General features: G+C 45.8%; 1 protein-coding gene across 45 annotated transcripts in view; it reads left to right on the top strand.

Annotated features, from left to right (window-relative positions):
* The window catches only part of PAN3 (poly(A) specific ribonuclease subunit PAN3), a 127,585-nt gene extending 115,377 nt beyond the window's left edge, over window positions 1-12,208 (top strand). For 25 of the 45 annotated variants that reach the window (XR_014819044.1, XR_014819046.1, XR_014819041.1 and 22 more), the window contains 2 exons: window positions 6,241-6,379; window positions 9,255-12,208. Coding sequence is in view for 36 of the 45 variants with exons in the window: in XM_005668294.4 (XP_005668351.1) it covers window positions 6,241-6,379; window positions 9,255-9,395 (280 nt within the window). In the remaining 9 variants the exon portion in view is untranslated. The remainder of the gene's footprint in view (window positions 1-6,240; window positions 6,380-9,254) is intronic. The other 20 variants (XR_014819045.1, XR_014819042.1, XM_005668299.4 and 17 more) reach the window with 1 other exon arrangement.
* Window positions 12,209-13,562: the final 1,354 nt, after the last annotated feature.

A 13,562-nucleotide genomic window follows, 5' to 3' on the forward strand; every position in this document is an offset into this window, starting at 1 on the left:
TTTTACAAGATATTTTCAATCGAGGGCACTGTTTTGCATACAAAGAATGAGTATACTTTATTCTTACTGGTTTTATTTGGAAAAAGAGAGACATTCTCGTGTGAAATGACCTGAAGCCTGGTGTGAGCCATGAGGATGCTGTTTTTAACCACAAGCTCGGTGTGGTTTCCTGAGGGATTTTACACACGTACCTGTACAGAAAACACACTGTGCCGGAAGCCCTGTTGCGGTTTGCCTGCCAGGGCACGTGTTTTTGACCGTCATTACTGCCTCTCCTCTGCCTCACATTTGAGGCCTGATAGTCCCGTTTACCTTGGTCAGAATAGATGCTTTAGACATTTTCTGATTGTTGCATGCCTTTTATTTGTTATTAAAGTGCATTTTTAGAACTGTCACATCAGTGGCCTTGGGAGGCCATCGCCACCTTACTGTTTGTTGTTTAGTTCTGCCTTGTTTGTGAGTTAACGTTAATCATACATTCACGCTAGAGGCAAGACTGATGTCAGAGGTGGGTGCAACAGTAGCGTGGCTCTTGTGACCGTTGTCTGAGTCACAGTGCGCGACTGTTACCCCTGTCGATGGCGGCACGAGGAGGCTAATAAATAGGGTAATAAATAGGGCTCGAGGGACTTGCTTGACCACAGAGTTCACAAACTCAGCACTTTGCCCAGTGATGGTTCTAAATGAAGAGCGCAGGACTGTCAAGCCACTTAAAGAAGACTCTTAGCCGGGTCTTCTGGCATTTCTTTGTCTAGAAATAGACACTGAGAGTGCTGTCCCTTGATTTTACTTCCGTATTTAACTAAGGACTTTGTCCCGTGAAAGACAGCCTCTGTCTCTCACAGCCCCTCCCCTGGACCACCCTGCACATCGTGTGTGCCTGGCCTGGGAAGTTTGAGATCAATCTTGATGCAGTGTTGACATCGTTAAAACAAGATACACAGTGTTCGTAGCTGTACCACACAGTAAACCATGATTCCGTGTCCTTTCTTTTGCTTTTTGTTTTTTTGTTTTCCTGGTGTTAAATAATGGTCTTAAATTAGTCAAGTGAGAAAATGTTTACCCCCAGGTCACTGCAGACTCTCAGCCAGGGTTATAAAGCTCCTTTCTGTGTGGTCACAAAGAGGAAAGCTGTCAGTTCCTTCTCTTCCTCCCCCTTAGAGCCATGGCCCCGGAGCCTCGGTCCTTCTGTTCTTGTCTGGCGGCTTTTTTGCACCCTCAGCCCGTCCTCACTGGCTCTGTGGGACTGGAGCTCCCCTGCTCTGGCCCGGGGAGCCCGCTGGTCTCTCCCTCTGTGCTGCATGCCCTCCTCCTGGCTTGTTCTTGGTTTAGTCTTTGGATTTAATGGCACACATCCTTCCCGTAGCTTCCTGAGAAAGGTCAGTTTTTGAGTCTTTGAGTCTTTGTTATTCTACTTTCAGACTTATCGATAGTATGATTGGGCATATAATTTCAGACAGTCCTCAGAAGATTCTTTTTATTAGTTAAATACTTTGCGTAGATTTTTCAGTGTTCTAGTGAAGTTGATTTACGAGGTTGGGATCATTTCTGCTGTACAGCAAAGTGATTCCGTTATACCTGGGCACACATCCATTCTTTTTCAAACTCTTTTCCCACGTAGATGATCACAAAATGTTGGGTAGAGTCTCCTGTGTTATACGGCAGGTCCCCGTGGGCCAGGCACTCCCTGTGCCTCAGTGTGCGTGTGCCAGTGCCAGTCCCAAAGCCCCAGTCTGTCCCTCCCCACCCCACCTGTCCCCTTTGGTGACCAGAAGTTTGTTGTCAGAGCCTGTTTCTATTCTTCAAATAAGTTCATTTGTATCCTTTTTTTAAGACCCCACATATAAGTGATAATCATACAAACCAGTTTGCTACAAAGTAAAAAAGGGTTTGCAGTGAAAATAGAAAACCTTTGATGCCTCTTATCTGCAGTCTCCCTAGCTCCTCCCACCAGCCTTTCATTTATTATTCTCTTGTCCTTATTTCCCACCGTATGTTCTTGTCCCCCCCACCTTTTAATATGTGCAGATGGTAAAGCCATGGATAGTAATGTATAGATTACTTTTAATTTGTGACAGTGTATTTTGGAAATCTTTCTGTTGAGGTGTGCTTAGGGTATGCCCCACTCCATTCTCAGTAGGTAGCAAATATGAGCCAACTTAGTCCTCATAACAGCTCTGTGGTGTGGACACTGTTAATGTTGCCTTTCAACAGAGAAATTGAGACACAGGCTAAAAACCTTGTCAAAGTCGCATAGGAGTCAGAGTCAGGATTCGAATCCTGACAGTATGGTTCCAGAGTCCGTGCTCTTGCCCCCTAGCTCTGCTTCCTCCTGACTTACAGCCGTGTAAATTGGCCATGAATTAGTCCTAGCAGCCTGTCCTGCAGACACACGGTAAGGTACTTCTCCAGGTCCTTTCTGATGGGCATCTGAGTTGTTTTCAGGCTTTTGCTGGCATAAGCGGTTCTTTAGGGGGGCTGACTGACGTACGCAACTTTGCGTGAGCATAAATACAGGCCAGCTGTTGATTGCTGGGTCAGTACCCGCTGTCACTGGTGCCGGTAGTTTGATGGCTGTGAGGGTTTACCTCTCTGCAGTGCACGGGAGTCCTTCACCAGCAATCCTTTTGTTACCCTTGTGGATTTTTGTCAGCCTGATAGCTGAAAAATGGAATCTCAGTACAGTTTTATTTTGTATTTACTCTTCATGAGCATGTCACCTATCTTTTTTTTTTTTTTTTTTTTTTTTATGTTTTGTTTCGTTTCTATTTCCTTTATGTCTGACCAGATCCTTTGCCCATTTTTATTTCCAGTCGGATGGTCCATCTTTTTGATGTATAGGAGCTGGAAAGATACACCCTTGGTGATAATTTTCTTTGTAGTTTGTCATTTTTCTTTTGACTCTGTTTAACTTTTCCCCGTGCAGACATTTTTATATGCAGTCTCATTGACCAAACTTCTTTTGCGCTTTTTGAATTTTAAAAAAGTCATAGTAAGAAAGTTAGAAAGGCTCTTCTACTCCAAGGTTCTGGAGAAATAATCTTATTCTAGAATACTTACGGTTTCAAGGTTTTTCATGCTACGGTTTTTTATGTATTTGGATTTTATGGAGGAGTAAGGTATGAATCCCCCTCCTTGCCCTTCCTGGCTTACTGCTCAGTGGTCCAGAGCTGTTCATTGCATAATCTAACTTTCCCCACTGGCGTGCTAAGGCCTCACCTCACTCACACTGTCCTAGTGATTGGCCCTCTCCAGTCTGGTAGTATTAGCTCCTATCTCCGTTTCGTTGTTTTCTGTTGCTTTCCTAAAACGTGAATTTTCTGTATAAATTCTAGAACCAACTTGTTAACTTAAAACGATTCAATAAACCTCATGGTATTTTTATTAAGTTTATTACTAAACTGAAGGAGCACCTGTGTTTTTAGGTGTGGAATTGTATTAACCCAGACAGTGCATGTCACCATATGTGCTTGTGTCTGTTTTAGTATTCTTGAGCGTTTAAGTTGTTGTTTATACAGTTAGGCACACTTAGTTTAGTCTTAGTATTTTTCCTGTTGCTGTTATAAATGAGACCCCTCCCCATTCTCTCTTCTTGCACTGCTTGCTTTTGGTGTATGTGAAAATCACTGATTTCTAGAACTTGCATACCGTAGTTATTGTTTGCACAGTTGTTTGGTAGATTCTTCGGGGTTCCCCAGCTACAGTAATGTCTCACAGGAATGATTGTTTAATTTCCTCTCTCCATTTTCTGTACTTTTGATTTCTCTTGGGTGGTTGTGTTGGTACCTCTACCACATGGTTAAGTAATAGCTTCAAATTCTTAAAAAAAAAAAAAAGAAAGAAAGAAAAAGAAAAGCTCTTACAGGCTCAAAGCCATTTTCTTTCCAAATCTTTCTCCACCCTCTGTGCTTTTAGGGCTTTTTTTTTTTTTTTTTGAATCACTGATGTACAGAAATTCACCACACTGTGCCTTGGTGTGGGTGTTTCATTCTGATGAATCAGCAGGTGTATCTTTTAATCTTGGGAATTTAGTCCTTCGGTTATGGAAAGTTGTGTTAGTGTTTCTTTGAAAACTCTTCTCTTTCTGGAATTCCCATTGCTTAGGTATTAGACCTTTGCATTCTCTTCTGTTTTCTCTACTGTATGTTTTCCCTACTGTATGTTTTCCCTCTAGTTTCTAGGCATTAATCTCAACCTTTTTTTGTCTAAAAGAATTTTTTTCCTAGTCCTCTGAATTTTTAGATTTCTGCTATTGTTATCATATTTTAAAATTTTAAGAACTTTTCTTCTTTCTAAATGTTTCTGTCTTACAGCATCTAATTCCTGTTTCTCTGAGGTTGTCAGTTACAGATTTTTAGTTAGTGGGTATGTTTTTTTTTAAATTATTTGGGTTTTATTCTGTTCCCTGAACTATCTTATAGGAAATAAGAATTTGCTTTGTTTTGTTTTGCTCTCCAAAGGAGTTCAGATCCTTGGCTGTCCATTCACATTAAAAATGAAGTCCTGGAGTTCCTGTTGTGGCTCAGCAGAAATGAACCTGACTAGTATCCATGTGGATGCGGGTTCGATCCCTGGCCTCGCTCAGTGGGTTAGGGATCTGGTGTTGCCGTGAGTTGTGGTGTAGGTCACCGCAGATCTGGCATTGCTGTGGCTGTGATGTAGGCCCACACCTGCGGCTCCCATTCAACCCCTAGCCTGGGAACCTCCATATGCCTCAGGTGTGGCCCTAAAAAGACAAAAAAAAAAGCCCTAAAAAGTTAGTGGGCAGCTCCTTGTGAGGGCGGAGAATACAGAATTGTAATAAAGCCTGACACTGTTAGGTGTGATTTTTGTTGGTCGTTGGTCGACTCCCAAAGGTCAGTATTACCTTGGGTAGGTCAGCTTCTCCGGGAAAGAGTCTTCCACCTTGTGTCTGTGGTGTGACCCCACAGCCGAGCTTTGGGGAACCAGGCAGTGGGGCAGTGGTGGTCAAAGGGTCTCACCGTCTCTTGGCTCCTGTGTGTCGCTTTACCTGGAGTTTCTCTTCTCTGTCCGCCTCGTCTACGAAGATTGCTGGCAGGCTTCTGCCAGGCAGAAGTGAGGGGGGGATGAGAGCAGGGCTGTCTGTTAGCCCTTGATAGAGCCTCTCAGCTCTGTCTGCACGCCTGCCCTTTCGTGGACTCTGATGGCCTCAGTGCCCGAGCCTCTCTGGTGGCTCGCACCCTGTAGCTTCTCTTTGACCCACCCTCTCGCGATTAGAATTCAGGTCTTCGTCTCTGCGAAGTCTGCCCTCCCTGCCTCCCTGCCTGCCTCCACCTTCCAGATCTCTGCAGTGTCTGTCCCTGGGGTTTGGGTCCCTTTGTCCGTGTGGTGTGTGTTTATACCCTTTCTTAGACATTTCTTGTCCGTGTGGTGGGGTTTTGAGAAGGAGCAGAGATGCGCCATGTGTTGAATCAGCGTCTTCAGTGGAGGGGCCCCCACCTCTGCTCTTAGGGCGCAGCCTGCCTGGTCGGCCTGCCCCCTTTGACGCCTGCTTCGCCTCTCGTGCTGTCTTCACCCCCTTTCTCTGATGCCTCCCCGGCCTCGCTGGCCGCCCCTCCCTCGGCGGGTCCCCTTGCCCGCGGACTTCGCCTCCAGCGCTCCAGTTCCTCCAGCGCTCCGGGCTCTGTCCCCGGCGGTCCCGGGGCCCCTGGCTCGGGGGGCCCTCTTCCTCGGGGCAGAGCGTCCACCCCTTCCCTCTCGGCTTCCCAGATGAAGGAAGTCAGGCTTCTCTTCGGGACGCCACCGCCTTCTCTTGGGAGCGGCCGCACCTGCGCCCCTCGGCCTTCCGCGGTCACTCCCCGCGGGCCCGAACCTTGCGCGGGGCCCCGAAAGGGACGGCGGCCCCCTGGTCAGTTCGGCAGCGCCTCGCAGCGCCCTCTCCCACCCTCACGGGACGCCAGGAAACCCAAGTCGCCCCCTTTTTGATCCCTAAACATCTCTGCCCTTTGTGCCCCCAGAGGAGCGAGCGCAAATCCCACCCCCTCTCCCTCCCCGAGCCCTGAGGAGGAGGGTGAGGGTAGTCGCTCCGATCCCGTCCCCAGGAGGCCTGAGGACACCTGCGTCTTCCCCGTGTCCCGCCCTGCGGGGCCCCGTGGGGACTGAGTGCCAAGTAGGAGTGTGGAAGGGGTGCCTGCCGAGCGAGTTGTGCGTCGGAAGTCGAAACGCGTAGCCGTGCGGTGTCCAGCCTGCGTTACTGAGGTACACATTACCTTCCCCCAGGTTTCAGAAGGATCCTACCTGGTCAGAGACTGGAGACCGTTATCTGTTGAAACTCTTTAGGGATCATCTTTTCCATCAGGTGACAGAAGCGGGTGCTCCTTGGATTGACCTCAGTCATATCATTTCTTGTCTTAACAAGGTAATTTGTACCTGGGTTCTTAAGATCAAAATGCTGTCTACAATTTATAGAGCTGTATCGTCTACAGATACTAAGTGACTGCTGTCGTGCCTAAGACATTTTATTAATGGTTGCTAGGTGTACCTTCTTAACAACAATTTCTTGGATGGAAGGATTTTTTAACACCTACTTGAATAATTTCAAAATTTTTCTTTGTGGGTCTTTTTGTTGTGATGAAATGTTGCAGAATGACTGCCTCCCCGCTGTATCATATTTACCAAATGTAGTTTGTTATATCTAGCAAATACAGCCAGGAGCGAGAAAGTCAAAAATAATTTTGTGTTTAAGTATTTTTTAAACGTTGAACTCCTTTCTTCCAAGTCATTGTGAGTCACGTTGAATGTCCCGCACGTCATCGGCTCGCGTCCTGGTAGCTGTGGGTGTCCTTGTCCGGTGTCACCCCAGCAGACACACAGTGCTGCTCAGTTCAGCAGCCCAGCTGTGATCAGTGGGGCACCAGGTGATCAGGTGAACTCAGAAGGTAGAGCTGTATCGTACATTTATTTGAGAGGTGAGCTTCGTGTGTTCCAGAGGGCTAGAGAGCTGCAGTGCAGGGGGGAAGGGAGGAGTGCCTTTTCCTTCTGAACTGCTTGGAACTACAGAGGCAGCGTGGCTCTCCAGAAGTCCATCCTCCCCTTTGCTGTCTGGCCCTTGAGAGAAAACATTTGCCGGTCGAAACTGTCCCTCAATTCCAGGTGCTAGCGGAGAGAGTCCCTGGGATGGCTCATGGTTTAGAAGTGTTGGCCTAATGTGCCAGCCCTTCGGGTAGGACGCTGTGGTGGTTTATTTTCAAGTAAAACTTGGCCGTGTTTGAGTTTCCTTAAAACTCTTGGGGGAGAGTATTGCCAGTCACCTGCATTAAGACAGAACGAGACTCTGTGCCAGAGAGCTCATCTGCCGTGGTTTATATTTTCATTTGCCTTTTTCCGTTAAGGGGAAAACATTTGTCTTGAGAGCAGTGGGTGAAGAATAGCATACTGGATTTTAGAAACAGTATCCATAGTGTCAGAGCACCAGTATTAAAAACATGCAGAACGAGTGTAACACTGACAAGTAGATCCTGTGGAATAAGCCGTGGATAGAGAGCTTAGATGAAGATTATTGAATGAATCACTAATAAATTGGTGATTATTTAAAGAAGATGATTAGGATAAATTGATTATTTTTTTTTTAGTTTTTTTGTCTTTTTAGGCCCGCACCTGCAGCATATGGAGGTTCCCAGGCTAGGGGTCTAATCGGAGTTGTAGCTGCCCACCTACGCAGAGCCACAGCAATGCCAGATCTGAGCCGCATCTGTGACCTATACCACAGCTCATGGCAATGTGGGATCCTTAACCCACTGAGCGAGGCCAGGGATCCAACCCGCAACCTCATGGTTCCTAGTCAGATTCGTTTCCGCTGTGCTATGACGGGAACTCCTATTAGGATAATTGAAAATTTGAGGAAAATTCTATTTCACTTCATAAAATAAATAGGAGTAAGTAAAATTTATCCCAAATCTGAAAAATTGACAAATTCCTTAGTTTGGAGAGTGTATAAATAAATTAAAAAGGATGGCTGGCCATACTGATGAGATAAAAAGTAAATTTTTACATAGACGGTTTTGGTGCAGTGATGACAGAAATTAGATGGTAAAATGATTTGAAAGGTTGTGCCTTCAGAATTAGTTTTAAACATGTTTTAATGAATTAATGAAAAAGGAAGGAAGTGTACATTGAAAACTAACAGAAGGAGTTCCCACTGTGGCCCAGTGGGTTAAGATTATGATTGCAGTGGCTCAGGTTGCTGCAGAGGTGCTCGTGGGACTCCTGGCTCAGTGGGTGAAAAGATCCAGCATTGCCACAGCTGTGACGAGGGTCCCACCTGCGGCTTGGATTCAAGCCCTCGCCCAAGAACTTGCATGTTGCCCTGGATGCGGCCAGGAGAAAAAAGAAAACAAAGGGGAAAACTCTCACAAGAGATGTTGTTTGGTGGACAAAAAGAGTCACACTTATGCTTTATAAAGACCTCACATCCTGGTAGAGGAGAATTTGATCAGGACCGTGTACTGGCATTCACACAAACGGACGTAACAGAAGTACATGTACGAACACACTTGGTGACAGTCATTTAAAATGTAAATGAAAAGAGCAGGGTACTGGGAGTTCCCTTCTTGGCCCAGTGGTTAACGAAGCCGACTAGGATCCACGAGGATATCGGTTCGATCCCTGGCCTCGCTCATTGGGTTAGGGATCCCATGTGGCTGTGGCCAGTGGCTACAGCTCCAATTTGAACCTCCATATGCAGTGGGTGCAGCCCTAAAAAGCAAAAAGAAAAAAAGAGGAAAAAAAAACAAAGCAAGGTACTCCTTTGGAGTTACTGGTAAATCAGCACGACTCATAGATTGTGGGTGTCTCATGGCCTTTGGAAAGCAATTTGCTATGTAATAAGCTGTCAAATTACTCATGCTTTTCAATTCGTTATTTATACTTTTACGTGTTTCTCTTAAGGAAATAATTCTGTAGAAGAAGAAAAAATTAAGTCGCTGAATAGGTCCATTGCACTGTAATTCGTAATGCCAGAAAATTAGAAGATAGTAATAAGCTGCATGGCCTAGGACACAAACGGGTTCAGCCTGAGAGGTGGATGGCAGCATAGAGGAAGGGGGTTTTGGGTTGTTTTAAACCACCGAGTCGGAAGGTGTGTGCGTACTGCTGAGTGACGTAAGACATGTCTGTGTGTCTAGAAGGGATGGGACAGAAACTGTAGAAGTCTCGCCAGGACCACTAACCTAGATGACGTAGATCATCTGATTCTGCCCGGTATGAACTCTGTTTTGTGTCTCATTCTGTTTCAGTTAGATGCTGGTGTGCCAGAAAAAATAAGCCTCATTTCCAGAGATGAGAAGAGTGTACTTGTTGTGACTTACAGTGACTTAAAGCGATGCTTTGAAAATACTTTTCAAGAACTGATTGCAGCTGCAAATGGTCAGTTGTAGTATTTGCCGAAAAAACAAACAAACAAAAACAGGCGGGATATGGCTGAGGAGCTTAACCTAGAGCAAATTGCACTACAGCTGAACTGTTCTCATCGTCTCATGTCACGTCTGGGAAACAGGCAGAAGATGAGCAGAGCTGCTTGCACTTGGGTCAGGTGCGCTGTTACTTGAAAGGAAGAATGTTTCGCTTGCCCTGGCGCTGTGGCTGCTGGTGGGGCCACGTCCGTGAAGACCTGCTTTTAGCTTAAGGAGCCCCATGAGGGGAATGATGTTCCAGTTTTCATTTTTTCCACTTGTATATGCACTAATTTTAATTTTTTTAAAGACTTTTTTCGGATCTTTGAACTTTTGCCACATTGTATACTTATTAAGGGAAACATTTGCAAAGACATTTTGGGCAGCATTTTTGTCACTCAGGGGGGCGGAATGTGCTCTTCGGGGGATGGGTTGCCCTGACCACCGTGATTTCCTGGGAGTACAGTCTAGTGCTTGATTCTCCTCAGAGTACTGTATGCCAGCTCCGTATGCCACCCGCTGTTACTTCAAGTGCAGATTTGTGTTTGGTGTTTCCGTTTTGTGTTTCAGAACACACAAAGAGCACGACCAGTGCGTTGGTGGATATGAATCCCCCTCCCCCCGCCCCCGTCGATTTAAATCTTCTCTGAATGAGGGTCTGATAAACAGTAACCGAAGGAGCCCGTGGAGCTCTTTCCTCCAAATTCCGCCAGAGCCTTTTTAAAAAAGAGGCGTTTCCCTGCTAATCAGATGTATTTCCATGTATGCCATTTTTTTTAATGGAAGAAAATTCAGAAATTGTGTTAAAGGCCTGAAGTTGAGGCGTCGATTGCTTTAGGCTCTTGCCAGCCCGCCTTGTTTGTATAAAGTTCTGTTCTCTGAACCACAGCTTTATGATGGTACTTTACACTGGATGCAGACAGAGAGACGGAAGGTGCGGAAGGGGAGCGCGGCCGCCGCCGCCCGGCCCGGCCCGGCCCGGCCCGGCGTCGAGAGCTGCCTGAAGTCGTCGGCCTGAATCTGAGGGATAACAATCTGCTGTGCCTTTGCAGCCTCTGCTTAGCCCAAAGTAACAGTACTTTTGATAATAACTTCACTATGTGGGGTACTCCTGAGTAAGCCAGTCTCAGACGTTTGGGGTTTTCCTCCTCTTCGCTTTCTTACTCTTTGGACCCGTGGTTGTCGCCAAACTTGGGTATTCATGGAATTTCTAGTTAATGAAATACCTATACTTTGATACTGAAGACTGCCAAATACATAGGAATTTTCTTTCATAAAAACCAGTCGTGGAGACTGTCCCTGCCCAGCACTGAATGTTGTGCGAGCCCCGGGTGCTCGCCCTGCGCCTCCGGGGAGCGGAGCGCGTTGGAGCCGCGGAGGGTCGGGGGAGCCTCGGAAGCACTTGCAGCGGACGTTGCAGTCTTCGGTTTCAGTAACTTCACAGGTCCGTCGTTTTCGGAGAGGTTTTTAATAGTTCTCTGTCCACTTTTTATAAGCTTTAAAATGATTTTCTCTGCCTTGAGACGCGCGTCAAGAAAAAGCACCTCTCCCGCCTCCGAGAGCGTCGAAGACGAGCCAGGCGCGCGTTGCGGGCTCTGCCAAGTGTCTCCGGGTCCACGTCGGGTGGCGCCGCCCTGGCGCTGACAAGAAGAGCAGTTGCCGCGTTGCATCGGGATGGACTTTCAGAGAACGTGGCGTTCAGCCTTCGAGGGTAGTTCACGTTTGCCACCATGATGTTCTTTTTTACGTCAAAGGACTGCGACCTTGGAGACATGGACATGCGGAGTCTTTTATCATTATTAGCTCATGTATTTGAGGAAGAGCAGCTGTCTTTTTATATGTTTTTTGACAAATCATATTGTAATTCTTTTGTACAAAAAAGAACTACTTGTATTCTAGAAGAAATATGAAATGCTTAATTTATAAGCGGGCTGGAGATTTTTTCCAATATTGTTTTCTTTGAAAATGAAAGGGGATCATCTATTTTAGTTTTGGGGTCTGGGAACTTTTTGAAAATTTAATTTTTGGACCAATGTTTTGTGAGAGCTAAGGAAGGGCAGGGGTAAAATAGGGCTTGATTTTCTCATTCTGTCTAGACCAGCAAACTTCCCTCTGCAAGGCAGGTTCAGATCACAAACCCAAGAACGTTCGCATCAAAAGTGCTAGTTTGCTTCAGCCCCTAGTAACCTCAGGACTTGGTTTGAATATAAAAGGTAGACAGCTGATATGTTTTCATGAGTAAATATTGTCAGCCAGAAAACAGTTGGTGTCAGGTAATACATATTTTTTTAAGCTTTGTTTTGTATTTATTTTTCATTTAGTTTTTATTGGGAATGGTTTTCACTAGAACTCTTAGTTCTGCTTAGGTGTTTTTTGGGGGAGCCCTCTTTTCCATAGTGTAATTCCATTTAAGAGGTTGTCTGCAAGTCTTTGTAATTCATAGGAAGATTTTAATATCTGAGCGTTCTCAAATTAAGGATATAAGCTTCCCACACCTTCCTGTTACGACAGATAAAAGCACAGAAAGGACAACCCTTGAAATCATGTACGTTGGTCATTTCAGTCTTTTGTACCTGCTTTAAATTCGGTTAGCTTGTTTACTTCATTGTAAATATCTTTGAGGGTACCTTTGTATTTTGCTTTTGACCTTGGCTCTGTGGTTTGGATGTCAGCAACTTCCCTGAAAAGCACCAGTATGTTAAGTTCTAATGTCATGATCCCAGGATGGGTTATTCCTCTTGAATCCAGTTTTCAGTCTCTATGTGTACAGCAGTATTTTTAATAAAGAATTACAGAGAGAAGATTGTCTTTTCTTGGGGGGGGGGTGGCGGCGTACCAGTTCATTTAACAAGATGATGTCTGTCTTATGATCGGGATTTAAAAGGCTGAACATTTCATATGTATTTTGGAGGAATTTTCCGTCTTTGGATGAAGTGGTCTTTGGATTTATTCAAGTCATCAAGTGTCTGTTAAGTATTTAACGTGGATCTGTTCTAGGCACTAAAAATGCAGATATGAGTACTTGTTATTTACGAGATGTACAGCTCTACTACCCACACGTTTCTGAATTAAATTAACACATGGCATCAAGTGTCCTCTAGGAAAGAGGACCTGTTTAGGGGAAAGGGTGGGGAATGACGTCCAGCTGGTCTTTGAGTCAGACTCAGTGGCTTTACCCTGCGTCCTCCAGAAACATCATTCAGAAGGTAGGGACAGGAGTTCCCACTGAGGCTCAGCAGCTTAAGAACCCAGTCAGTGTCCAGGAGGATGTGGGTTCGATCCCTGGCTTCACTCAGTGGGTTAAGGACCCGGCGCTGCCATGAGCAGTGTGGGTCGTTAGATGTGGCTTGGATCTGGCGTCGCTGTGACGGCGATGTGGGCTGGTGGCTGTAGCTCCGATTCGACCCTTAGCCTGGGAACTTCATATGCCACGGGTACAACCCTAAAATGACAATAAAAATGAAAATATTGCTCACCATCACCTGAGCCTTGGGCGAGTGGAAATCCTTTTGCAGGAGCGACATCAAAGATCCCTGCGCACCGTGACAAATACAGTGATGATGACAAAGGTTGAAATACTGAGAAAATTACCCGAATGTGACACACAGACATGGAGCGAGCAGCTGCTATTAGAAAGTGGTGCCTCTAGACGTGCTTGATGCAGGGTTGTCACAAACGGCCAATTTGTAGAAAACGCATTATCTGTGGGGTCTGCCTGTATTTGCTTATGTCAGAACCACCAGAACTCTGACCACAGCAGACGAGCATTTCTGCTCTCAGAGAACTTTTATCCTAGCCGGAAAAGGAGTTAAGAGGCAGTAAGTGGTGACGGCAAGAAAGCAGAGTGAAGATAGAGGTAGATCTTGCTGCCGGATTTAGCAAGTTAAAATAGCACATAGCTGCATTTAAATTTCAGATAAATTTTTTTTTTTTTTTTTAGTGTAAGTGCGCCAGGTATTGCCTGGGGCATAAGGTCATTGTTTATCTGAAATATGAATGTAATTGGCCACCCATGTTTCATCTCCCGCCTCCATGTGTGGGGCATGTGGTGGTGGTGGTGGTGCTAGAAGGTCCCGTGGGATGATCTGGGTGGTAGGCCTCACTGGGAAGGTGGCATTTCAGCGAAGATTTGAGGTAAAGGAGCCAGGCGGG

Source organism: Sus scrofa, chromosome 11 (genome assembly GCF_054392235.1).
Source record: "Sus scrofa isolate SSC_HxYL_T2T_F1_AM1 chromosome 11, Sscrofa_HxYL_maternal_Yorkshire_Landrace_v2.0, whole genome shotgun sequence".
In the NCBI taxonomy this organism is placed as follows: Eukaryota; Metazoa; Chordata; class Mammalia; order Artiodactyla; family Suidae; genus Sus; species Sus scrofa.